The 26,060-nt window shown below is 44.1% G+C and overlaps 2 protein-coding genes across 5 annotated transcripts in view; both read left to right on the forward strand.

Annotated features, from left to right (window-relative positions):
- Prkcsh (protein kinase C substrate 80K-H) overlaps positions 1-26,060 on the forward strand; it is an 827,425-nt gene that overhangs the window by 730,557 nt on the left and 70,808 nt on the right. The gene's annotated exons all lie outside the window — the stretch shown is intronic.
- Bbs9 (Bardet-Biedl syndrome 9) overlaps positions 1-26,060 on the forward strand; it is a 388,213-nt gene that overhangs the window by 306,857 nt on the left and 55,296 nt on the right. For all 4 annotated transcript variants that reach the window (XM_051156063.1, XM_051156062.1, XM_051156064.1 and 1 more), the window contains 2 exons: positions 3,089-3,271; positions 22,368-22,590. In XM_051156063.1, coding sequence (XP_051012020.1) covers positions 3,089-3,271; positions 22,368-22,590 — 406 coding nt within the window. The remainder of the gene's footprint in view (positions 1-3,088; positions 3,272-22,367; positions 22,591-26,060) is intronic.

Consider the following 26,060-nt stretch of genomic DNA (forward strand, 5'->3'; position numbering starts at 1 on the left):
CAGAAGGAAATAACAGCAGGAAATAATGAGTTTTGAGAACTTATTAAGCCTTTTTTTTTTTTTTTTTACTTAATTTGAAGTTTAAGTCCTATAATTTTCAGTAATGGCCATATGAAATAACTGGCTTGCAAAATTCCTGAAAATTAAACAATTGGTTCTTTCTCTTGGTCTGGGGAGGGGTTCGTTGAGCCAGCTCCAATGTGCTCCTCCCTCCACATGCTCCTCCCTAAAGCTTGCCAAGCCCAGCTAGAGTTTGGACAGTCATCTCTGAACCTACAAAGTGCCTACAGTCACAAATAGGTTGAGTGAGTCAGGCTCCAGTGCCCAAGCTCCGTCCTTTCATTTACTAGATAGGGATATAGTCAGACTGGCTACTTAATTTGAAGATCCCAGTACAAAATTAAAACATTTGGGTTCTTCTCATGCTGGCAGGAAGAAAGGGGTGTTAAAACAGCTGTAAAATAGAAAACTTCTTCCTGTCTTCAGCGGTCTGCCTTTCACAATTCCAGATTCATTTATTTCTATCTTATATCTTTTAAGTAGAAAAAAATGTAAAGTGTAGGTTGGTGTCAGTTTTATTAGCAGTTCTTATATGGTCAAGGCCAATTTTAAGTGCAAGTCTAAAAGCATGTCATGTACTTGGCTGTGCTTAGCCCCTCTGCTCATGTGTGTGCTCCATCTTCCTGAGGACTCGAGGGTCCTTTCTGAGTGTGCGTGGCCTCAGTCTTCTCATGTGTCTGAGAGAAATGATGCCAAGTGGGTACGAGTGATTGACGACACTGACCACCGTGGCACACAGCAGAAGCCAGGGCGCGCCGTTTCTGCGCAGTTAGTTGAGGGAGTGCCTTTAACAGTCATGCCAGCGATGCAGTTTTCTTTTGGGGTCTGTAGGACCCCTCCCTTACATGGAGAGTATTTGCCTCCTGACCTCTTTTTATCCTGTAGTATGAAATCTTTGAATGTGGAGATTAGATCTGTCGCTCGTAAATTCTCTACCCTGTGTTCTGCAAATTCCTGCACATACCTGGTACTCAGCAGGTGTTTGTGGCCTTGATCTTTCTATAAGCTCAACCTTTGACAGTCAGCATCTCTGTCAGCACCACAGCCCCACAATGATGCTTAATTGTTAATGTTCACAGCAAGAAAGGAGCATGAGCTCGGACTGTAACAGGCGTTGGTTGTGAGCGTGGTCAGGGCGCGTCTGACTTCAGGTGTTACAATTTAAGCAAAGAGGCCTCTCCCGCTTCTTCCAGGGGACTTCTTAAAGTAATGGGAGAGGATGAGTTCCAAACCTGTTTGAATAAAAGAGGCCCCAGGGATATTAACTCTGGTCCATTGTAATCGGCCCCTCGCTAGCTCCTTTTACACTTTCTTTTCTGCACAGTTAAGGCATTATTAGAGTAATGCTTCTCTCCACTAATTGGTTCTGTACGCACTTTCTTTTAAACAATTATGGGATCCTGTGGGCTACGAGTTCTCATGTACTTCTTTAGAATGCCAGTGGAAAGCACAGTCCTAGGCACACAGTGAGCCGTGCATTTTATGTGATACTGGCAGATACTGGCTCTCTGGAGAGCCCACTGACTGTGGTTAGAGTCTGTGGCTCCTTTTAGGTGTTGATCACATGGCCAAGAATCCTAGTGTGCATGTTCAGGCAAAGATCTTCAACTGTGCTGTTTCTCCCCCGCCCCTCACCCTACCCCCCACCCCCACCCAGCTCACATCTTATGTCCAGTGTCTCCCAGACACTCTGATGACTAACCCTCACTCTGATGACTAACCCTGTGGAGCCCCTCTCCCCACATGGAATTTGAGAGACCACACAGCTGTAGACTCTACTTGTTTGAATGATGGCGCTTTAACAAGCCCTTTGGGCCAGTGTCAATAAGCCATGAAGTATCACTGACCGGATCGTCTGCACCAGACTTCTGCATCTCATCTGATTCCTTGAGCTGGCGGGGCTTTGAGAAGGAGCTTGCTGCTCCAGCGTTGGCTCTTCCTGTTCTGGGGACTGTAGACGCCGGGAGTCTCTGGGGCAGCCAGTTCATTACTTTTAATGAGCACAGAATTCACCAAGACATTAAAATAAAATAGAATCAAGCACCAATGGGCAGACTTGGATATCCCACCCAATTGTTGCTTGAGTTCCTTTTTCCACAAGATTATTCAAGAGAAGTTTTTAAGGCAGATTCTATTCGCTCCTGCCAATTTTTATCCTAAGTAGATTTGGTGTTGCAAGCCTCATACACCCTGAGCTGCTTTTTAATGCCCTGTGAGTTGGTGTCTGACATTTGTATTAAAAATGACAATTTTCAACTGATCAGATATTTGAGCCTTGTTTGGCTTTTTACAAATGTTAAAGAAATATTCGGTATCTCAATGCCATATAATCTAAAAAGACAGGCATAAAAGAGAAGAGTTATTTTCTGAAAAAAGTGAGAAAGTTATTTAAAGGCAGACAAATAGTTATTTTGAGTATATTTTAATTGATCAGCTTTCATAGCTAATTATAAAAGACTGAAATCATTTTACTCTTTATTTTTTACTTTTTTATTTTTTGAGAGTAGTATCTTTTATTAATTAAACAGTCTTTTAATCCCAGCACTCGGGAGGCAGAGGCAGGTGGATCGCTGTGAGTTCGAGGCCAGCCTGGTCTACAAAGTGAGTCCAGGATGGCCAAGGCTACACAGAGAAACCCTGTCTCGAAAAACCAAAAAACAAAGCAAAAAAAAAAAACCAGTCTTTATTTTTTACATATACATTCATTTTACTCTTTAAAGAGTACTGACATCCTAAAACACTGAAGGAAGGCAGTTGATGGCTAAGCACACACTGAGCAGTGTCTCCATAAAGCTGATTTTATGGATGTTTTCTTCCCTGGCCATATAGATTTGGAATCCGTTGGGGCATTTTCTCAAAGAAGGAAGCTAGCAGACGAATGGCGATTTCTTATTCAACATAACTTGTGTCCATGGGAGACAAAGCGTATCCAGTTGTTTTAAAGACAAGCAAACGTGCACCAAATGTGATCCGTTGAGGACTCAAAGATTGTGAAATTGTCCCTAACCGAAGGTTGTCTTTTCTTCAGGTAATTGCTCTAGCAGATGCGATTGAGGAAAACCAGGAGAAGCTGCTGCAGTCCTTCGCCGGCCTGAAGAGCGCCACCCACTTGCTGATCCTGCTGGTCAGGCTGTGGCAGAAGCTGAGCATCGAGCAGACTGCTATTCTGGAGGCAGCCTTCCTGCCGCTACAGGAAGACACGCAGGAACTGGTAAGGACCCACAAGCCTACAGCTGCATGATGAAAAAAGTCTTGGTTTGGGGGAGATATCACGTGGCTATCTATATTTTTTAAGGCATCAAAAGAAGGCTTGCATTTTCACAAAAATGCCGTTTTCCTTTTCTTTAAACCATAATAAAAGTGTCATATAACAGCGCCTTTTCTCCCTTGAGCAGTTTTAAAAATAGGCATGTATCCATTTTTATGCAGTGCCCAGTCTTTTTTATGTGCCCTTCAATCTCTGAGAGGCAGGGAAGTCGTCATTTGACAGTCTGAGTGATCGCAGTAAAGCCTTCAGATTAGCTAATCCTCCCAAGTCCGCCAGAGAAAACAGTTCAGGCATTTTAATTTGTTCAGTGTTCTTAAATTTTAGTGTCACTTCAAAGGTTAGGGGACTGAGATGGCTTTGCTGAAAATGGCGGGAATAGTTCCTTCCATTTACACAGTCCTTTGTAATAGTCCATAAAGCCCTTCCCCTGAGGAGAAGCATTTCAGACTGAAAAGGAGGAAATGAGGATTGAGAGTTAAGAGTTCTCACCAGAGAGTCCACTAAACAAAAACACCCAGCTTCTCTGAATTGCAGAAGCACGCAGGACCAGGTGCCTCCTGGATGCTCTTCTGGGTGCTTTTATCTATGGAGATGTGATAGGCACCATGGGAACCAGAGATGTGAACTTAGCTCTCTGTGGTGCTTGTTTCAGGGAGAAAATGGTTTCACACGCAGTTTCAAACCTACGTCTAAGAACATGACTCTGAAAGTAACTTTTTTTTTCAAGTGCTTGGTGGGCACTGTTGTGCTTATTTTCCAAGAACTGTCCCATTTAATCACAGATGTGGCCCTGAAGATAGATAGCTTTAATATTGTTTCTACCTCCATTTTACAAATAACAAAACCTATGTTTTCTACAGTTAAATGCTTTTCTAAGTATAGCCAGTAGAGCCAGGACTTGGACCCAGTCTTTCTGCCCAGATACCTTATTTTAGTGAACACAGTCACTGTCTTAGTTACTTTTCTATTATCATGAAGCGACACCATGACCAAGGCAACTTAAAAAAGAAAACACTCAATTTGAGGCTCACAGTTCCAAAGGGTTAGATTCTATGGCCACCATGGATGGGCGGGAGCATGGCGGCAGACATAGGCAGGCAGGCAGGCAGTGGGCAGGCAGTGGACCGGCAGGCAGTGGGCAGGCAGGCAGTGGGCAGGCAGGCAGTGGGCAGGCAGGCAGTGGGCAGGCAGGCAGTGGACAGGTAGGCAGTGGGCAGGCAGGCAGTGGACAGGCAGGCAGTGGGCAGGCAGGCAGTGGGCAGGCAGGTAGTGGGCAGGCAGTGGACAGGCAGGCAGTGGACAGGCAGGCAGTGGGCAGGCAGGCAGTGGGCAGGCAGGCAGTGGGCAGGCAGGCAGTGGACAGGCAGGCAGTGGACAGGCAGGCAGTGGGCAGGCAGGCAGTGGGCAGGCAGGCAGTGGGCAGGCAGGCAGTGGGCAGGCAGGCAGTGGACAGGCAGGCAGTGGGCAGGCAGGCAGTGGGCAGGCAGGCAGTGGGCAGGCAGGCAGTGGACAGGCAGGCAGTAGACAGGCAGGCAGTGGGCAGGCAGGCAGTGGACAGGCAGGCAGTGGGCAGGCAGGCAGTGGACAGGCAGGCAGTGGGCAGGCAGGCAGTGGGCAGGCAGGCAGTGGACAGGCAGGCAGTGGGCAGGCAGGCAGTGGACAGGCAGGCAGTGGACAGGCAGGCAGTGGGCAGGCAGGGAGTGGGCAGGCAGGCAGTGGCAGGCAGGCAGTGGGCGCAGGCAGTGGACAGGCAGGCAGTGGGCAGGCAGGCAGTAGACAGGCAGACAGTGGGCAGGCAGGCAGTGGACAGGCAGGCAGTGGACAGGTAGGCAGTGGGCAGGCAGGCAGTGGACAGGCAGGCAGTGGGCAGGCAGGCAGTGGACAGGCAGGCAGTGGACAGGCAGGCAGTGGGCAGGCAGGTAGTGGGCAGGCAGGCAGTGGCAGGCAGGCAGTGGGCAGGCAGGCAGTGGACAGGCAGGCAGTGGGCAGGCAGGCAGTAGACAGGCAGACAGTGGGCAGGCAGGCAGTGGACAGGCAGGCAGTGGACAGGTAGGCAGTGGGCAGGCAGGCAGTGGACAGGCAGTGGGCAGGCAGTGGGCAGGCAGTGGGCAGGCAGGCAGTAGAGCAGTCGTTGAGAGCTTACATCTGATCCACAAGCACCAGGCAGAGAGAGAGCTAACTGGGAATGGTGTGGACAAAGCCCACCCCTAGTGACACACCTCCTCCAACAAGGCCGCACCTCCCAATCCTTCCCAAACCTTCCCAACAATGGGGGACCAAGCATCCAAAGGGGCTGTTCTCATTCAAACTGCCACAGTCATAAAAATCATAAGTTTTGCCATCTGTATCAAAATTTTAAGATGAGGGGGCTGGAGAGATGGCTCAGAGGTTAAGAGCACTGGCTACTCTTCCAGAGGTTCTGGGTTCAATTCCCAGCAACCACGTGGTAGCTCACAAGCATCTATAATGAGATCTGGTGCCTTCTTCTGGTAGAACACTGTATATAAATCTTAAAAAATATTTTTTAAATGAAAAAGCTTTATTTTGTGACCTAAAATGCTAGTACATATACTGAAAGGTAGAATACATAGTTTAGCAGCAAGTGATTTAAAGAGAGTGACAAAACTTTTTTATAAGTCAAGTTCACCCTCAGTAGCAGAACTGGAGACCGTTGACTGCAATGAGAGAAGGAGCACAGTGCTTGTCCAGATTATTTATAAACTCGCTTTAGGACGCAGAAAGCTTTAGTTAGTTTCTGCTTCTGGTCCCACGACTAAATGACAGTCACTGTGGTCTGGTCTGAATCACGGCTCCTGTATCTTTAAGGACCAAGTTAGGCCCCACCCTGGAAGCTGAGAGAGGAGCTAAGGAGACAACCAAGTAAAGCAGCCATCTCTGGCACTGGTTTGCACTAAATTACCTTCCTGATGATTGTACATCTCTCTGCCATACTTGAAGGCAGGAATCGTGTCTTGGGCCCTTTACATTCTTAGGACTGCTAAAGGACGGTGTCCAGCCAACATTTATTCAGTGGGAGAATGGTAAGGGTAGACGAGGAGAAAGCAGGACAAGCCAAACTAGTAATCTTTATAGCCCAGGTCAAAGGGTGATATAAACCCCTCGTTCAAAAAGTAGGAGCAGTTACGCTGCTGAGGCTGGTGAGGTGCCTCAACAGGTAAAGGCCACAGCCACGCAAGCTTGGCAACCTGGGCAGTCTGCCTGGAGACTAAGTAAAGGTGGGTAGAGAGTACTGACTAAGTAAAGGTGGGTAGAGAGCACTGACGCCACAAAGTTGTCCTCTGACCTCCACATACGCACTGTGACACACCCTCTCCCCACCAGCACATGCATGCATCTGTGTACATGTACATACATACACACATACATACATGCACACATATGTGCATACATGCACATAAGTAATAAACTAAAAATATTTAACTCACAGTGGGTCCTCCTTCCTGAATCTTGTTTCATTGTCTACACAGTTCTGAATTTCCATGTTGTGTGTTCAACAGCTAGCCAAAAATATTAGTTTATAAATATTTGTCTTGACAAGAAAGAAACTACATCAACATAATGTTTTATGTTGCTAAGATTCATTGATTTCATTATTATTTGTTGTCAGTGTTTTTCTATGCCTGTGTATAAATCAGGCATATATGTATGTAAAAATGTCTGTGTGGGTTTGGTACTACCTGAGGGTTCAGGCTCCCGCCACAGGCTTGGCACATCAGCTTGAGAGAAATGTCCTGTCAACAAAGAAGTTTTCTTTTTGTAGTTTCTCCCAACTTGTCATTTTTTTATTTGCTCTTTCATGTACTAAGAACAATTAAGATTTGGTTTTTGTTAGAATGACCCTTACTACTGATCTTTATGATGTGCAGTGCCACTCTACTTTTCTTAGCAGAGTTGGTTCTTTCCCATCACTGTGTGGGATTTTGGAGTTGAACTCAGGTTGGGTGTGTTCACCATGCAGGCCTTGGTGAACAGCATCTTTTAAAATACATGAGTGTATTCACACGTATGCCATGAAGAACAGTGTCCTGTAGACGGTTCAAAGGGTTAGTCCCTTCTGGGAGACGTTCTGCCTTGCATGTCCACACACCCTCTATTCTTCAAAGAATGCAGAGAAACACTCTTCTGACTCTCTTCCTAGTGTGCTGAGATTAGAAAGTGCATGTACTTGTGTCTGTTGGACATACGACATTTGGGAAACACACACACACACACACACACACACACACACACACACACACGGCCTGGAGAAGAATGATTCCAAAGAGTCATTTGAATACTTGTTGTTATGTTCTGTGTCTTTAACTGGGCTGTAGCATTCACGTTTGAGTTATGATGTTGAGACAGGTTGTTTCTGAAAAGAAAAGTACTTTTTAAAAAGACATGCATAAAAAAAAAAAAAGGACATGCATATGGCATATGGTTTTGACATGCCGGTTCACAATTCCCCGTGCTGTGTCTGTAGACCTCACAAATGAGTGTTGTGTGATGGGACTCTGCACCATCCAACTGAGATGTGAAAATGAAATATTCAAACCTGAAATAACTTGGAGGAGGGCGAGGCAGGAAAGAAGGCGTCTCTGACCAGAATGTTGAAAATACACCCCATGTTGAAGTTATTATGATACCACAAAAATCTGAATGTAATTTAGGTAGTTTAGTTGAGGGTAGATGGTGAGTACATGTGTGAGGGGGAGAGCTCTGGCCATGTGGACGAAATTTCCAGAAGGCTCTGTCAGCCCAAGGGCAGATGTCCCCACAAGTATTGAGACGAAGAAAGAAACACTCAGAAGATATTTATGTTTTAAATAGATCTATATAACTGGTATACTGATTTGTTGTTTTGTCATTTAGGCAGAATGTGTCAGGAAGGCTACTTCTGGTAGAAAATTCTAGAATAGTTTCTTCCTAATGATATCAGCTCCACAAAACAAACACTACCCTGAACCTTTCCATGCTAGTGGAAAGCAGTGCCCTGTGCATGATGTTATCAGAGGTCACTGCTAGGGGAAAGCAGTACCCTTTGCATGATGTCATCTGGGGTCACTCACTGGTAGCAGAAAGCAGTGCCCTTTGCATGATGTCATCAGGGGTCACTGGTAGCAGAAAGCAGTGCTCTTTGCATGATGTCATCAGGGGTCACTGCTAGTGGAAAGCAACGCCCTTTGCATGATGTCATCAGGGATCAGTGCTAGCAGAAAGCAGCACCTTTTGCATGATGTCATCAGAGGTCACTGCTAGTGGAAAACAGTCACAGAAAGCAACACTTTTCACATATCATCAACAGTCAGTGCTAGTCATCAGTGCTTTGTTTGAAACAGCACTGCATTTGTAGCAGAACTCATGGTTATTTTCTTTGTTTTTTTATTCTCTCTCTCTCTCTCTCTCTGTGGTTACTTTCCAGTACCAAATAAATACTGGTATTTCAGATGAGTGCATTTACTTTTTTTGTTTTTTTTAAGGTGCTGAAACATATTTGTACCAGTTGTACTTTGTTAAGGCCATTTCCACACTGAGAAAAAACATTCAAAACTTTGTCCTGTCTCAGAGTGCTTAGGCATAGTTCCACTGGCGGGTTTGATAATTAGAATTGCCACTGATACCTTCCTGTAATGATGGCATGTGTATAATCCAAAACAGTGCCTTATCACTCTATGTCATAGGGCTTCTGTGTGTGTGCTGTGCACCACGTCCAGGCCGTCAGGATAGCCAGCTGGTTCTCTGCCACTGAGCTCTACTCCTGCCTCCCAGAATTTTAAATTTCAAAACAAATAGTATTCAGGCTAGGAGTGGACGATATTTGAGAGCATTTGAAACCTTAGGGGGAGCAGCATTGAAATTCTATCCTAAAAAAAAAAGAAAAAAGAAAAAAAAGAAAGAAAAAAATCTATTCTATTTATTTTGAAGTTCTATAGAAAAGACTCTCTGCTTCTGTCAATGTGGGTTGTATTAGAGGTTGTGATGTTGAACATCTCTTTCCCATGATGCCTCACAGAAGCCAAAAAAGACATAAAGGTGTAGTGTGTGTGTGTGTGTGTGTGTGTGTGTGTGTGTGTGTGTGTGCAATTTTAGGTCTGCCTCAATGGGATAATCTTTTTATCAAGTCATTTAATCATCCAATAAATTTTTATTGAGAACTTACTAGTTTTTAAGCACCATTTGGCCTACAACAACTTTTTGTACAAAACAAACTTAGGTGTCATTCTTGGTGGTTTTAATTCAGTTTTATAAGCAAATATTCTAATCCAGAGCTCTCCAGTACAGTAGCCATTTACCTCATAAAACATAAGTAAGTGGATGTGAAATAAATTAACTTCGTTGTCTGTGTTTCACTTGTTAGTAGCTACACGTGCCGAGTGCTTACCACGCTAGACAGTGCAGACAGGAAGTTTTGGAGTTCCAGGAAGTCTGCTGTATAGCATTGGGGAGTGTCAAGAAGTTGGTTTAACTACAGCGCTCATTAGTGAACTAATGAAAGGAGAGCAGGAGACTGATGTGGGATCTCTTCGTGGTGCTTGGGTTACCACCCCTTATTTGTGGTATCTTGGGATCTGCCTGGTCATTGTGTCACCATCAGGCATTTCTAGGAACAAGAGCTTTCCTGAAAGATCTGTATATATTTGCCTAAGATGGAGGCAGGAGACTGGCACAGGTGCTGTCGCTCCACTCTTGATATAGTTTGGAAGTATTCTACAGACCCACTCCCTGGAAGCTCGCTTGTCAGCCTGTGACACTACTGGGAGATGGCAGAAGGCTGAGACAGTGGAACCTGGTGAAGGGAGTGTGTCACTGAAGGCAGTCTCTTGAAACAGATACTGGGACCCAGCTATTGCCTCCAGTTTTCTCTTTCTCACTGTCCTGAGGTGAGACCTGCTCTGCCACATGTGTGACCACTATGATGCTATCCTTGTCTTGCCACAGACCCAAAGGCAACAGGGCCAAGTGCCCATGATTGATACCCCTGAAACCATGAGGCCAAATAAACCTTCCTTCCTTATAGGTTACGAATTGCCTCGGGTATTTTATCACAGCAACAGAAAGCAAAATACTGTATCCTTGATGTGGTCTTGGGCAGCGCTGTAGTCATTATGGCTTCTTTCCCTTCAGCATCACGTGGCCTTTGAATTCTCTTGATTACAGCCTTTTGGGTAGTTGCTTCATTTTGGATTGGATGTGGGTGAATTCTCTTTGCCCTTCCCGATCACCTTTCAGATCTGCTTCTCGTTAGTTTAGTAAACAGCTCAGATGACTAGAGTTTTCATCCAGCAGATGGCAGGAGAGCCAGGAGCAGCGTGATGAAGATTTCCGAGGGGCTGTGTGAGCCTTCTGAGGCTTATGTGTTCAGTTGGCCCTGGAGGAGCCTCTAATGAAAAAAACAACAGTGTACAGGTTTGGAGACTTGGCTTCATAGACTCCACATGGCATAGCATTTGCCTTGATATTTTCTTTCCTCTGAAACTGCATTCAGCATCTTTGGCAGTGTTTTCTACCATTTGAAAAGGAAAAGTTTTACTGTATTCTTAAGGACTTAATAGTTACCTTTCCTGGTGCTAAACTTTAAAACTCCCTGAGAAAGTTAAGATGGAAATTCACATCAATGGAAAAGGGAGGCTTGACCCTTCATCCCTACGTTTTGATTGATTGTTCCTTTTATAAACTGATGCAGAAAGGAAGCTTATTTTTAATGTGTTGAACGTGGCTCGTGTGAGAAAACAGATGTTTGTCATAGGAAGTCCTGTTGTGCAGCGGGGCTTATCAAGGCTCACTTCAGGGTTTAAAGGTGCCTACGTCACAGGTCAGATTTGATGTCAGGACCATTGTGCCTGCTGTCTGGACTGAGTGATGACTGAGATGGCTAATCATTACCGTTATTAATGAGCCTTCCTAAAAGGGAAACGAGAGGAGGAAGTCTGGTGTCACTATTAAGTCTGCCTTTGAGGGCTCAAGTATCATCACAATTATAACCGTCTATGGGAATGTAGTTCAGAAAGTAAATATTTTGGTATTTCCCATGGTCTTAGCCAGTAAGATAAACATGTGGAATTAGTTTCGTGTTCATCATGGCCATATACCCTGTGCTGTTGCTATTTAGATGTTGTTCAGTTATATAACATTCTGTGTCACCAGCGTCAAATATAACTCACACCCCAGAGCTTTCCTTAGGAATTTCTTTCTGGAAGCCTTCTTGCCGTGGGCCATTGCTTTGCTAGCTGCCTGCCTGTGCTGGCGTTTGAAGCAGACTTTCTATGCATTTCTCTACTGGTACTCGCTGTGTCTGGAACCACCGCCACGGCTCCCCCTTCACATCTGCGTGCGCGCTTCCCTTGGCTCTGTGGCACCTGAGTGAGGCTTGAGCCCCAGTGACAGGCAGTCAGGGCTTCTGGTCACTTGGTCCCACCGTTTCTCGTTCATAAACTCCTCAGCATCCCCCTTTCAATCTACCAAAGCTGAGCTGAGTCTCACCAAAGCACCCCCGGCAGTGCCCTTCTCTTCATGGAGAGGACACTCGCTGGTTGTCTGTCCACCTGCGCTCTGGATGCAGGGCAGTTGGCAGTTCGCAGTCCCTTCATGCCTTCTGGCAGTATCTTCCTATGAGCTCCACCTGTGGTGCGACACAGTGTGCCTTCCACAGAATCTAACACTGTTGCGTGTGCTAGCCTCTATGTCCAGTAAATTCAAGGACAGATTCTTCCGCAACCTCACAGGGTTAAAGCAGCGAAGCACATAGTTATATTTAATCATTTGGGGGAGGAAACTCCACTTATTTTCATAATCTCTCAAATAATTACAGATGTTCTTCCACAACTGTCTGTATAGTTTCTAAAAAAAAATTACTTTTTACAAAGAAAACATTCTACCTCCTTTTCTATGTTCTTTACTTTTATAAGTTGCACCAAACATTTTTGTGTTGTATAAGAGCAAAACCTGTTCTTTGATAAATTGATATTAACATACATATAGACACATCTTTTTTGTTTGTTTTTTGAGACAGGGTTTCTCTGTGTAGCTGGAATTCTCTTTGTAGACCAGGCTGGTCTCGAACTCACAGAGATTTGCCTGCCTCTGCCTCCCAAGTACTGGCATTAAAGGCGTGTGCCACCACACTCAGATCAGGTCGATTCTTCTAGTTATATGATGTCTTAGTAATGGGGCACATATATGTCAATGGCCCCCCTAAAATTACAGGCCAAAGTTCATTGAGTTGTATAGGCTTTGGGTCTGGTTAACTTTGCTGCATGATGTTTCTATTTAATTTCAAAACTTTTTAAAAATAATAATACTTAAAAATAATTATCATTAAAAATTTAGAAGTCTAGTCTCCTCACGTGACAGCTACCTGTGTGAAAGTACAGTCTGGGTTCTTCATACAGTGACGTATCTTATGACAAATTTCTCGGAGTATAATTCAGTTTTTGAACTGTGCATGACTGTATAGTCAAGCATACACTCCCCCCATGTAACCTGACAACAGAGATAAGTACAAGAATTTTTAATCTTACCAATGATAAATATGCACAAATGAAAGCCATTGTTGGATACATTTTGTTTACTCTACCTTAGCCAAACTTGGTAATAAGTATTACAATGACCATGTACTAAAATGAGCATCCCTACTAATTTCTGGTACTGTCTTTCCAGAGATTACTCCAGGAACATGTATATCATAAAGTTAATCTGACATCAGAAATCTAAGTTCATGAACCAAGAAAATTATAGAGGCCATTTGGTTTCATAATGTTTATAATCATAAAATACTGGAGCAAACTAAATACTAATTGTTGGGAACTATAAACTGTGTTGAGTAGAATATGGTGCCATACGGGGTAGGGGATGTTCATGTGTGTCTTCTAGAAAAAGAGCTTAATTAGGTCTGCGTCCTTAGGCAAGTTCCAAGGCTCCAAGCACTGGCTCTGCGTCTGTACACTGGTGAGCTAGCTCATACTTAAGGCCAGTGTGGCCTAGAAGGGAGGGGATTCGTTCTGAAGAAGTAAACAAACAGTAAGAGGAGACATTGGACATTTGGAGTGTGTGTGAACTTGCAGCTCCTTCTGAAGGTCACGTGGGCTGTGATGAGCTTGCAGTTCAGAGTGAGTCTCTTGTTAGAGGCATTCCTAGTTGGGGCTCACATATGAGACAGAAGCTGATGCTTGGGAAAGGACTTTCTGTCTGTTTCAGCTGTGTCCTCTCTTGTGATTCTTTTTCAAACCATGGAATCTGGACTTCATTATGTTTGGCTGTGACCTTACTATAGTTGATCCACAAAGCACAATAAATGAATAAACAAACATACATGCTAAGGTTTTCTTCCTCAGTAAGGAATATATATATAGTATATTTTTAGCAGAAAGTAACCCAAAATTACATTGTTTGTTTAGTTTCAATCAACTAGACCACACACAACCTCCTTTGGCTGTTTTCATCATAATTTCAGGATTTTGATGTTTTATTATTTATGTCATTTGGAAGGTAGCAACAATAATAAATCAATAATGATAAAAAACAAATGGTCTAAAAACCCTAAAATGAAAATAACACTCTCTTAGAAAACCAAATTTGTTAAGCCATATTTTTAAATCTATGATCCAGTGAGAGTGTGTGCAGCGGAGTGTAGGCCACATGCTTAGCATGTGCAACACCCTGGCTCAATCCTTAGCATCACAGGGAAACCCTCACAAAACAAAATCCAAAGACATTTGTGACACATTTGGAAACTTCACAAGGACACTCTGTATCCCCCTCAAAATTTCCTGAGGACTAATTGCATGCCAACTGTGGGACCAGGCATGTGACAGGCATCCAGAAATGGGTGGGCCCTCACTACTGTATTTCAACAATAAGATACCACATGCTAAAGTTCTCACGTTCTGCCACGTGTTGTTAAGAAAAACAAAAACAAAAGCGCTGCCAGTTAATCTCTGACGGTGCATTTTTTAGCACTTAAAATTTTAAGTAGTCATTCAGAGAGCTCTGTGTAGACATTAAAAAAACATATTGTGTTCTTGAGTCAGAAGAAATATGTAGGCATCCTGCATTGGCTCAGGTATTTCTCTTAAGTCATCTGTGAACCATAGGCCACTGCTCTGTGCTCTCTGGAGTAGCAGCAGGAAGGTGTCACGGAGGAGGTCACGTGTTGTGTAAGATTGTGTTTTGCCCTTTCTGAGGAAGTCCCTTTTTGCAGTGTTGTTTTCAAACTTCCCTCAGTTGAATGATATGTTTCTGAAGGAGAAGAAGCCTCTGTCTGAAGTCAGTGGTTCCTTTTAGAGAAATTGACATTTACTGTTCTGGCAACAGTCCTGTGCAGAACATGAATTAGCCAGATCACAGGGGTTCCAGAGATGGGCTGCTTTGCTGGCTGCAGCGGGTAGCTTGCTTAAGGTAGGAATGTATGCACCTATGTCGTAGTGACAGCCTTTCTATCTGTGCGAATCCTTTTGCCTTATATCTTAGGAAGCATTTAGCTTAGCTTTGGAAAAAAAAGGAAAATTACTTTCTTAGTCCCTCATGAATACTTGCTTCCAAATTTAGAAGCATAGTACTTCTTTGCTTTTCTGTACATACAGGAATATTTTTGGTAAATTATAAGACACCATTTGAGTCTTAAAGGTTTTTATAAAAAATATTTGTGGTGTGTGTGTGTATGTGTGTGTGACTGTATGTATATATGTATGTATGTGTGTGTGTGAGTGAGTGTATGTATGTATGTATGTGTGTGAGTGTATGTATGTGTGTGTATGTGTGTGTGAGTATATGTATATGTGTGTGTGTGTGTGTGTTGCACATGTGGAGGTCAGAAGAAAGCTTGTGGAGTCAGTTCTTGCTACCATGTGGGTTCCAGGGGCTGAACTCATCTTCTCAGCCTTGGCAGTAAGTACCCTTACCACCCGAATCATCTTGCCAGCTTACATGATATTTTAAATTCCAGTTAATTCATGGAGGCAGCATGGACACTGCATGTAACTCAGCAGAAGCAGCGCACTAAGGCAAGCTCAGATGAAGTCTACATGCAGTTTGTCCCCAAACAGAAAGCCAGCAGTTGTTGGATCCCAGTAACAATAAGCTAAGTCCCTGTGCCATGGGTGTAAAAATATGAAAGTTCTGGGGAAGGGGCTGCCACAGATCAACAATGAAGTGGAGCTAAGAATAACAATTAAAGTCTTTTTACCAAGAAGGAACCAGTGAATGGTCTTGATCTCTCCCATCATAGAACCAGCACCTGTGACCAGGAGTACCTCTCATACAAATAGAGGGACTCTTGTTTATGCTCAAAGAGAAAGCTACAACTAAGCTCCAGTGGTATGGTTTAGACTCTAGTGTTGTCATGTTGTATCTGGCAGGTCATGTCACTTAGTTATGAAGCCTAAGTTAGATGTCACTGACAAAGCTTGTGAGAACCGTGAGAACATGGGCCGTGTATGACAGTGAATGAAGATCTACAGGTGAAATCATGATATTGTTCCCATGAATGGGTTTTGCCTTTAACATTTGAAGTAGGCAAGCTTGACAGTTTCACAGGGAACAAAGAATCCAATTTCTTGGTTTAACAAGAGTGCTAGCTGCTTTCTCACTCATGGGTCTGAATTCAAGGCCATAAGCATTTCCTTAGTTTTTAGCAGCCTCAGAACCAAGTCTCATATGTCCCAGCCACTGTAGGATTTGTTACCTTCTAAATTTAAAAAACAGAGAGGAATTAAATATGTATCTATATAAGACAGGCCTGATTCACATAATTCAAAGGACTATAAACACATTGTTATGGAACATTCATTTATGCCAGGCAATGACCAGTGACTGTTCACATGATGGTCACAGATGCTGTGAATGCCCCACTCATGTTTCCTCTTCCTCGGTTCTTCCTCCTGATTAATGCCCACAGTTCTTTGCCTGAGAACGTTTCCTGGTGGATAGAGCCTATGAGGTGCTGATCCTCTGTGACCAATGGGATTCCGGAGATGAGCAGAAAGTTTGAAGTAGATGCCATCACCTGGACTTATCTAGTGGGACTGAGCACTGGCTGGTGCTGGCACCTGGTCAACAGCACTCCCTTTGGGGCCTTCTCTCATGTCCCCATCTCTCCTCCTTGGCCTCCATGGCACTTCTTGGGTCAGTTTTCAAAGAAAGTACTTGTGTATTTTCTCAGAGGAAATCTTGCCTCAAAGCTATTAACTGTAGTGTTCAGGCAAGGAAGCACACCAGGGTTCCAGATCCAGAAAATGACAGAGGTAGGACCTCACCCACACTAAGGAGCCTCAAAATGAGTAACCAGGTTCATAGAAGAGTGAGGGGCTGGGGGACTTTGCTGAAATGGTATTCTCCATGTTGACTAATTTAAGAAGGATAAATGTAGATTTATACTTTGTGTTTATGTATACTTGATGTGGCCTCTATATTAGTAAGTATTGAATTGTTTAATTAACTTGTAGTTTGCTCATGGAACACTAAGATGAACTCTATTATTGACTCACCCATAAAACTGATGGGGACCTCCTCCCCCACCATATGACCACAGCCTATCAGGTCTCATCTGGATAGCCTGCTTCTCCTTCCTCCGTGTGCCGCTGGGTCTCCCCACCAAGGGGAAGTGATTAAAATTGGGGGTATCAGAGTTCAGGTGAGTGGCAGTCCCCACTCTCCCCACAGCCGTGGAAAATGAGCTGTCCATCTTCTGTCAGAGGTCTTGAGGAGGGAATAGGGCAGAAGAAGAAGAGAGCGTGGAAACAGGAAGATACGAGTGAGGGGATAACATTCAAGATATAATCTGATTAAATTATAATAAATTAAAATTAAAAATTCAAAAAAGAAACAAAAAACACAAAACAAACAAAAACAAAACCTGGTTGGATGGTTCCTTGTCATGATAGAAAGTATGAATCCCTTTCTGTCTTTAATAACTTATTTGAGAATTTTGATTCTAGAACAAGGACTAGAGGATAAAACAAATTATCCTAAAGTACAGAAAATGTACCACTCTCTAAGTATATTTTCTTTTCTTTCTTTTTTAATTATACAAAAACCTAGGAAATATTGCTAGGCTCTTCTCTGATTAGCTTATAACTTAAAGCAACCCATTATACTAATTTACATTCTGCCATGTGGCTGGTTGTCTCTACTTAGGTACCATGCAACCATCCTTTTCACATCTTACTGGCTGAATCTTGTGTACCTGGATATTCCCCAGAATCCTTTCTCCAACTGGATGTCCCACCTTCTATTTCCTGCCTAAGCTATAGGCCATCAGATTTATTATTGGCAGGTGCTACATCCATACAATACACAAGATATTCCTTCTACAATTCCCCCTTTTAGTCCAATAAAGGTTCTCTTTTTTTCAATAATAAATTAATTAATTAATGATGACGATACAGTTATGAAAGCTATTAGGTAAGATTTACATTCATAATGTACAGTCCATATGCATTGGCAACTTAGGAGAAATATCGTCTTGATGAGTTCAGATTTCTATACATAAATCGTTTTCTATCAAAACTTGCATTGACAACTGAAAAAACATCTTCTAGATCTAAAAATATCTTCTTAAATCCTAAGCAACTTAAGCTTAATTGTAAGACTGTAACTACCTGGTCTTTAATCCCATCATATACTTGAGAAGGAGATAATATTACCTAAGTATGTAGGAAGTGCAGGCAAACAGCTTCTAATACTAAGAACTGATAGCTAGCTAGCTGCGTGGACAGTCAACCAGATTTCCTCTATAACATTAGAGCATCAGTCTTCAGCCTTCTGACCCAGTATACCTGACAGACATAGATGTGAAGCAGAAACCATGAAGGACTTGCTTACCCTGTTTTGGCAGAACTTAGCAGTTGAACTCTCCACATCCAAGTTTGCCCATTTCAGACAGCATTCTGTCTGCCATTGAAGCAATGGCATTTTCTTTGCCCAGTGGCAGCTTACCATATTAGAAGCCATCTCCTAGTGGAGGTTATTCAAAGAATCATTATAGTTTTAATTTTTTTTTTCTATTACTGGTGATGCAGAGTACTTAAAGATAGGAGCCACGTCTAAGTCTCTTTCATTTTTTAATTTTACTGTATTTAATGTCATGTACACTTTAGTCATAAATATTATTTTTAAAAATACATACAAATGACTCCCCAGGACTCATGTAACAAGTAATAAACTGATAGTGTGCCACCACAATCCAGGTAATCCAGTGGTGAGAAGGGACATAGAAGGGACCAGAGAATTTCTGGAAACCCGCAGGCCCGCCATCGAGTGTATTCAATGACAAACCATAGGAGACCTTGCCTTATACAGAATGGAAAGTGAAGACTCATGCCCAAAGTTGCTCTCTGACTTTGACACACATGCTGTGGCAATTTTATACCTGAACACACACACACACACACAGACACACAGACACACAGACACACACACACACACACACACACACACACACACACACACGCACACCACACATAGAGAAATAGATAAAAATAAATATATATATGAATTTCTCCTGAAGTTTTATTTAGTAAAAAGAAACATTTAAGGTTATACTACTTCATAATCATTACAATTTTGAAATCTAAACTACAGTAACTAGCCTTATTTTCATTTGATTACTGTGAAGGAAATGATATGTTAAATTATACTGTAGAAGGGCCACTTGGGGCTACTGGTCTAGCTACCTGTCTGCATTTGAATTCTAGAGAGGATTATCAAAATAGAAGTCTAGTTAGGGCTCTTCCTGCAGCTGGATCTTAGCCACTGGTAACCTTGACAGAGAAAGCAGCATGCAGCCACAGCCTAAAATATTGACGCTTCTGTGTGGTCTTGAGTGCCAAACTAGAGGGTAGAGCGGAAAACAGAAGGGAGGGAACCAAGAATTGCTTTATACTTAAACCAGTGGTTTTATGTATTTTGGGACATTTTTTTCCCTTGAGTTTAGTCATGTGGCAAGGCGGTGGTCCACTCCCTCACAGGGCACCTGGTAGAATCAAGGTGGTCCACCTAGTCAGCGTAACGTCCCCAGAGGGACCTGAGGTGTAGCTCAGGCAGAGAACTGAGGCATGAAGGTCACCCAGTGGGGAAGAGCCACAGTCTTGAGAAAACCCAAAACAACACACCCCAACCCCGCTACAAAGACGGCAGAGTCGAGTAAGATGTTCATTCAAACCCATCCCTTCCTCCCTTCCTTTTGCTTCAGACATGCTTTTGTTTGCTTAGGCTATGCACAGGTCGCCTGTGACGTTAGAATAAAGGCACGGGCGGGCCTAAGAACTAAAGCCAAAGCTAGTTTCACAAAAGGGCATGTGTGCTTCTAGAAGTATTTGGTCATAATTCCTCGTGTTAGCGTTGCATTTCGCTCTTGAGGTATGTGGCAAGTTATTATGACTGAAGCATAAGAGCTTGGCACCTGCAGGTGGGCACGTGTGTGCTTCCGGTGATGCTGAGGAGGGCAGTGCACACAGCCCCAAAGAGGCATTAGAACAGCTCATCTTCCGCCTCCTCACAGTTGAGGTCCTTCTTTCTGAAAAGTTTTTATTTCACATTGCATTAGGTAATTATGAGATTTGTTTAATCACGTGTTATCACATTGAGTTTTATGCAACAGATTCTCGTCGCCAGCTCTTATCTCATAAGCGCACTCTTCTGTTATTGAACTGGAATTTATGCAGCAGCTTAAGCCCTCTAAATATTTTATTAACAATCTTTCTAAGTATTGTCACTATGTCTCATTATATTAAAGCAATGTCTGTGCTAAAAACCTATCCATTGTTTACCACTCTGGTTGGCAGAGGACCCCGTGAGAATGGAGCCTACAAATGAGGCAGACTGACGTTGCATGCAGTAGTCAGTTTTGTTCAGAGCACTGGACTATTTCTACTCTGAATGTTGGTTCTGAGCCTTCCTAATACTTGGACCCTTTACTACAGTTCCTCATGTTGTGGTGACCCTCAGCCATGACATTTTTGTTTTTTGTTGTTGTTTTTTTTTTTTCGAGACAGGGTTTCTCTGTGTAGCCCTGGCTGTCCTGGAGTCACTTTGTAGACCAGGCTGGCCTCGAACTCACAGTGATCCACCAGCCTCTGCCTCCCGAGTGCTGGGATTAAAGGCGTGCGCCACCACGCCCGGCTCATAACATTTTTGTTGTTGCTACATCGCAACTGTAAATTTGCTACTATTATTGAATTGTAGTGTAAATGTCTGATATGCAGGATATGGATATGCGACACTTCCCCCAAGGTGTCATGATCTACAGGTTGAGAAACACTGTGTGAGGGTTGGAAGTCACACGAGTAATGTGTACAACCACAGGTCGAGCCGCACATTGCTGCCCAAGGCTACGGAATAGCAACAGCCAGCTGTAATAAATCATGGGAGACAAGCTCACTCCCATCAGCTGCACCTGGGAGGGCCACGAAAGCACATTCTAAGAGCAGCTTTGTGTTTTTGGTGAAACTGGGATCACAAGGCTCGTTTCCTTAACGTGTTCTCACAAACACCCAGAATCCCCCTCGCAAGACTCCATTCTTGGACCGTGTTCCGACAATGTATGATGGAGTTCTTCACTTTCTCTGCAAGTTGGCAGCAGGAAGAGAAATCATGCAGGCGTGCTTCTGTGCTGAGCAAACGCTGTCTCCTTTTGTTTCCTAATAAGCTACTGTAGTCTGTTTATAAATATAGCGGCTTGTTTAGAAGACGGTCTGAATTCGACGCAGAAGCTGTTCCATGCTGAAATGACCTCAGAGTACGTAGATGGTAAACGACACTCAAGGACTCACACTTACCCTCCAGAGGACCCTGTCCAAGGCTCCGAGGGCAAGTTAGAAATCTGTCCTCTCTGAGAGGGCTACTAGCGGTGATTTTAAATGTTAGTCTAGTGTAGATTTTTGCTAGGAGTACAAAGACATCTTTGTAGCATCTAGCGCTTTATTATGCTATAGTGATTGGGAGCAGGAAGCTGTTTTAAAGATCTTCAAGGTCTCCTTGAAAAGACTCTCAGGGTCGTTTCTTTCCTAATTTGTCTGGTGGCATCTATCAAGGTAGGCAGAAATGGAATCGAAAGTCTTGGTGTACTGCTTATGGCAATCAGTGGGACGCTCTCTGGGGGGTATATATGGAGTCTGGACCTTGCTTTAAGAACCAACTCTCTGTGCCTAGAAGGCCAAACATGTCCGTGTGGGAGGAGCCTGAGATGCACACTCATTGTGTATCGACAGTCAGCTCAGCTGACCACAGAGCAGAGCTGACTAGAGACCAGGCTTGCAGGGGGCATTCCTAGGAAACAGAAGGCGCACGTGCTCTACCTTTTATGTCTCTGGACCCTCTGCCATGAAGATCTCAGTGGTCCTTGGGATGCTCAGCCGGGGCCTAATGGCTCTTTCCACCATGCACATTTTCCTGCTGCCTGTGGGTGTTCCCTTTGGGGCTAGTTCAGTGTGCTGCTGTCTTCTGTGATGATGCTGGGGTCCCAGCGAATGCACTCATGTTCCTAGAATTGCAGCCTGCACAATATAAGGCAACACCACATCTCCTCCAGTGTCACTGCTCCTAAGGAAAGTGGGACAAATAGCCATTTCTTTGTGCCGTTTTTTTGTCACATGATATTGAAACGGAACTATATAGACCTTAGAGCTCCCAAAATCACTCTTGAAACTAGCAGTTAGATTTTGCTCACAGCCTCAGGGCTATGACCCAAGCAACTGAAGCGCCAGGACCTTCTCTCCATGCCAGGTGCCCCGCTGTATCGAGGGGTTCTGTGAGGGCCAGATCCTCTTCAGCAGAATATAAGGCAAAAGAAGGGACATTCCTGGTAGTATGAGCCACCAGATCATCAAGCAGGCTTGCATCAGGGATGGATCTTATTATTGGTTATTCTGTCTTTGGTACAGGGCAAAGCATTTCTCACAAAGCAGCTCACTCAGTCGCCTCAATCCTTGGAGGAAGCCATCAAGAAGAATTAGTAGTTCATCACCTGAAAACCTTGTTAACAATAAAAAGGCGACTTTGCTTACTGTCATTTGTATACAAATTCCAAATTGGCTTTTGCATGCAGGGCTGGGAAGAAACAGTGGATGCTGCCATTGCCCACCTTTTGAAAACTTGCCTGTCGAAGAGTTCCAAGGAGCAGGCTTTGAACCTCACCAGCCAACTGAACATACCCAAAGATACCAGCCGGCTGAAGAAGCACATCACCTTGCTGTGTGATAGGTTAGCTAAAGGTGGGCGCCTCTGCGTGAGCACGGATGCCGTGGCGCCGCAAGCCATGGTCATGCCAGGTAAGAATCCTGCCACCCTCCCTAAGGACAGTGCTCTTCCCATTATAGAAATGTGCCCACAGCTGTATTTGGGTTTAAATTTCATATTAAAGTGAGGATAGTCAAGAAAATTGCTTTCACATATCCTACGATAACCACGTGGATAAATATTCTCGGGGCATTTGCTTGCTAAACATTCTAGAATGGTATGTCTTTCCTCGTCCTTGTCTCTGCCTTTAAATATACGATTCATTGTGTTTTCCTTCTAACCAATAAAAAGAGGATTAGAGAATAAAAGTGTTTTTAAGGAAAAGTTTTACCAAATGTGATCTCAAGATACTGCGTTTCATGAATGTAAATAACATGATACAGGGAACTAATGGGACCCAGATGAGTGAGACCCTCTCTGCTGTTGGCTTGGACTGTGATCACTGGAGCAAGTGGCAAGCGTCCAAAGGAAAGACCCAGGAGCAGAGAGGTGAGCAGGCATCAGGACCAAGACACCTGTGGTCAAGTAGGGAGAGACCCAGGCTGGGCCCATGTGGTCCTTCATTGAGGTTCAGACATCCAAGCTGGCCTGCCCACAGTCTGCATCTGATTGGCCAGCCATACTGCCACTCAGGCCCCTTGGAAGCTCCTAGTCCTCCTGCTCCATCCTGACTTTTCTACAGCAGTCCCTGGAGCGTGGCACACTGCAGCAGTGGCATGTTGTCACTATAGCAAGCACCACAGTTTGAGAGGTGGCATGGTTCTCTTCTTCTTTTATGTATGGCTTTTGTACCCCTACCCCCTACCCCCTACCCCCTCCCCGGTGCTGATTTTCTTGCTGTTGCCTTCCTTCTCCTTTTAGGCAGAATGCCTAGAAGAGGGAATTCTGGTGAAATCTTCAAAAGCTAAACATGGAGGCTGCATAGCATAATCTAATAAGCCCAGGCTTCAGAGGCAGGCAGAGCAGGGATGGATCTTGTCTCTATCCCTTTCCACTGAGCTGTCCCCGGGTGTTGCTTTCCAACCCCGTTGACTTCCTCTAGAGCAGTGGTTCTCAACCTGTGGGTCATGACCCCTTTGGCACTTGCATATCCGACATGCTGCTTATCAGGTGTTTACATTCTGACTCATACCAGTAGCAAAGTTAGTTGTGAAGTAGCAATGAGATGGTTTTGTGGTTGGAGCCCCCACACCATGGGAGGCTGTGGTAGAGGGTCACAGCATGGGGCAGGTTGAGAATGGTGGTACTTGCCTTGTCGCCAGGGCTTTCTGTGTTTATAAAGCACTCGATACTGTGCTTTGAATAGAAGCTCCAGTTAGTCCCACTGTTGCAGCACTGTTGGTCTAAATCCAGCAGCGAGTAAATGGCCAGCTGACATTCCCAGGAAGCTGCTTTTGATTATTTGAAAAAAATTTTTTTTGTTTACCATAACTACATATAGAACCCAACTTTTGCTTCTAAAGAATAGCTCTCAGCTGGCCTGTTAGGCAGTTCTCACATGGTTTACTTTGCGGTGTGTGTGGGGGTCTCGGCGTCTTGTCCTTGTCACACCCTCCTGCTATTCCTTTTGACTGTCAGCAGTCTGTCCTCTGCCTTCAGAGGAGTGTCTTCCTAAGAAACGAACAGGAAGGCTCAATGATGTGTGACCTGAAAGCTCTCTATTCTGATTGGCAGAGAGTGTGCGCCCTTCTCTCCAAGCTGCACACAGAAGTGAGGGTTCTGCAAGGAGTGTGGGAGGGGATGGGCTCAGTAGGCCTGATCTGTGGGCGTGACAATTGGTGCTAAGTGCCAGCTTGGCAGGCTCTCCAGTCAGCTGGGAGATGCCTTCAGGGCATGCCCATGCCTGTTAACCGGATGTAAGAAGACTCATCGTCACTCTGGGCTGGACCACTCCCTCTGCTGGACTACACAGACCAGGAAAGCAAGCCACGTATTAGTATTCATCCCAGTGTCCCTGGCCATGGGTGCAGTGTGACCAGCTGACTTCACCCTTGAACACTGAGCCACAATAACTCCTTCCTTGATAATGTTCCTGTCATTGGGACATTCTCATCACATCCACAGGACAGTGGCCGCCTGTCAGCTGAGGCTGTGGTTGCCCAGGCCTTTCTATGGGCCCCAGTCTGAGCCTGGTTGGGAGCAGAAAGGAGAGTCTCCTTTAGTCACACTTGCTGGTTATGGGACTTGAGCCATTTTTCTTCAAGTAACTAAGCAACCGGAAGGTTGTGTGTATACCTAGGCTTTGGAATATTCAAGCTGTCAGTGTAAAAACTGTGTATGTGTGGGTGGCAGATGGAGGAGATAGGGGAAGAATAGACGATTCCCTGTCTTACCCTTCCATTACTTCCGTGCCTGCTCCATCTTCCACTCCCTCTATGCAATCACAGTTCTCCTTGACACCTGCACGCTGACTCCAGCTGTGTTCATCAGAGCAATAGATGATAAAGCCTGGGTTGATGGGTAAGAATTCTCACCTCTGCCCAGAATTAGTAAAACATGCTAGATATCCATTGATGCTCCCCATCCGAGGCAACGTTGGCTCTTGTCTTTATTCAATCCTCAAAATAAAAGTTTTTGTTTTTTTTTTTAAGTTTTCAAAGTTAGTAATAGATTTTGTAAGGACATTTTCATACCCTTATATGAACAAAGCCCTTATTCTTTGTTCTCAGCCATTGTCCCCATACATTGCCCTAAGATGTACTGTAAAGCTAAATATTATTTAGGGTAAGTATAGAAATAGTAAAATGAATGAGGCAAAGGGGAGAGGCAGGAGAGGGGCAGTAGAGAGAGCTAAGATAAATTAAATGAAGAGGAAATGAGTGGAGAAGAGCGTATGGATGGGGAATAGCAAAAGATTAGACAAAGGAAAAAAGGAAATTAGTTTTTATTAGTGAAGAAGTTCAAAGCCCAAACTAGGTAGGCATAATAAAGATAATAAAATGTTAAAAAAAAAACCCAAGATGTTAAAAATAAAAGAAAGTTAAAAATCAGTACCAAATGTAGAGAAAAGGAGGAGGAAATATAGCACAAAAGAGAAAAACAGAAACTAAGAAAAAAAATATTACTGCCTTCACACGAAAAATGAAGTAGATAAAGGGGAATCAGAAATAAAAACAGAAAATTATAAACATGCACGTGCAGTTGTTTTTAAAGGGAATTACAAGGGCCAAGGGAAGGCAGGGTGGAAGGTGCTAGGCAGCTGTGTTCCAGGCCTTTCAGAGTCCACTGACCCCTGACCTCATGCCTTTACATGGTGTGCGCTGTTGCTGAATCTTTGTAAGTGACTGATGGTCCCTATGGTAGCTTTCTTTCTTTGGGTACCAGGGGCTCCTGGGGCCAAACTTAACTGCTTATTCCCTGGGCTGGTTATACTCTTGCATTCTCCTAAGACTCCCTAGGTCAGACCTCCTGGAGTGACTGTTTCAGTTGAGGGGTGCCTACTGGGTATGCTGAGAATCTGAAAAGCCTACAGAGCACAGAGAGGCGAAGAGTCGGCTTTGTG

Source organism: Acomys russatus, chromosome 14, assembly GCF_903995435.1.
Source record: "Acomys russatus chromosome 14, mAcoRus1.1, whole genome shotgun sequence".
In the NCBI taxonomy this organism is placed as follows: domain Eukaryota; kingdom Metazoa; phylum Chordata; class Mammalia; order Rodentia; family Muridae; genus Acomys; species Acomys russatus.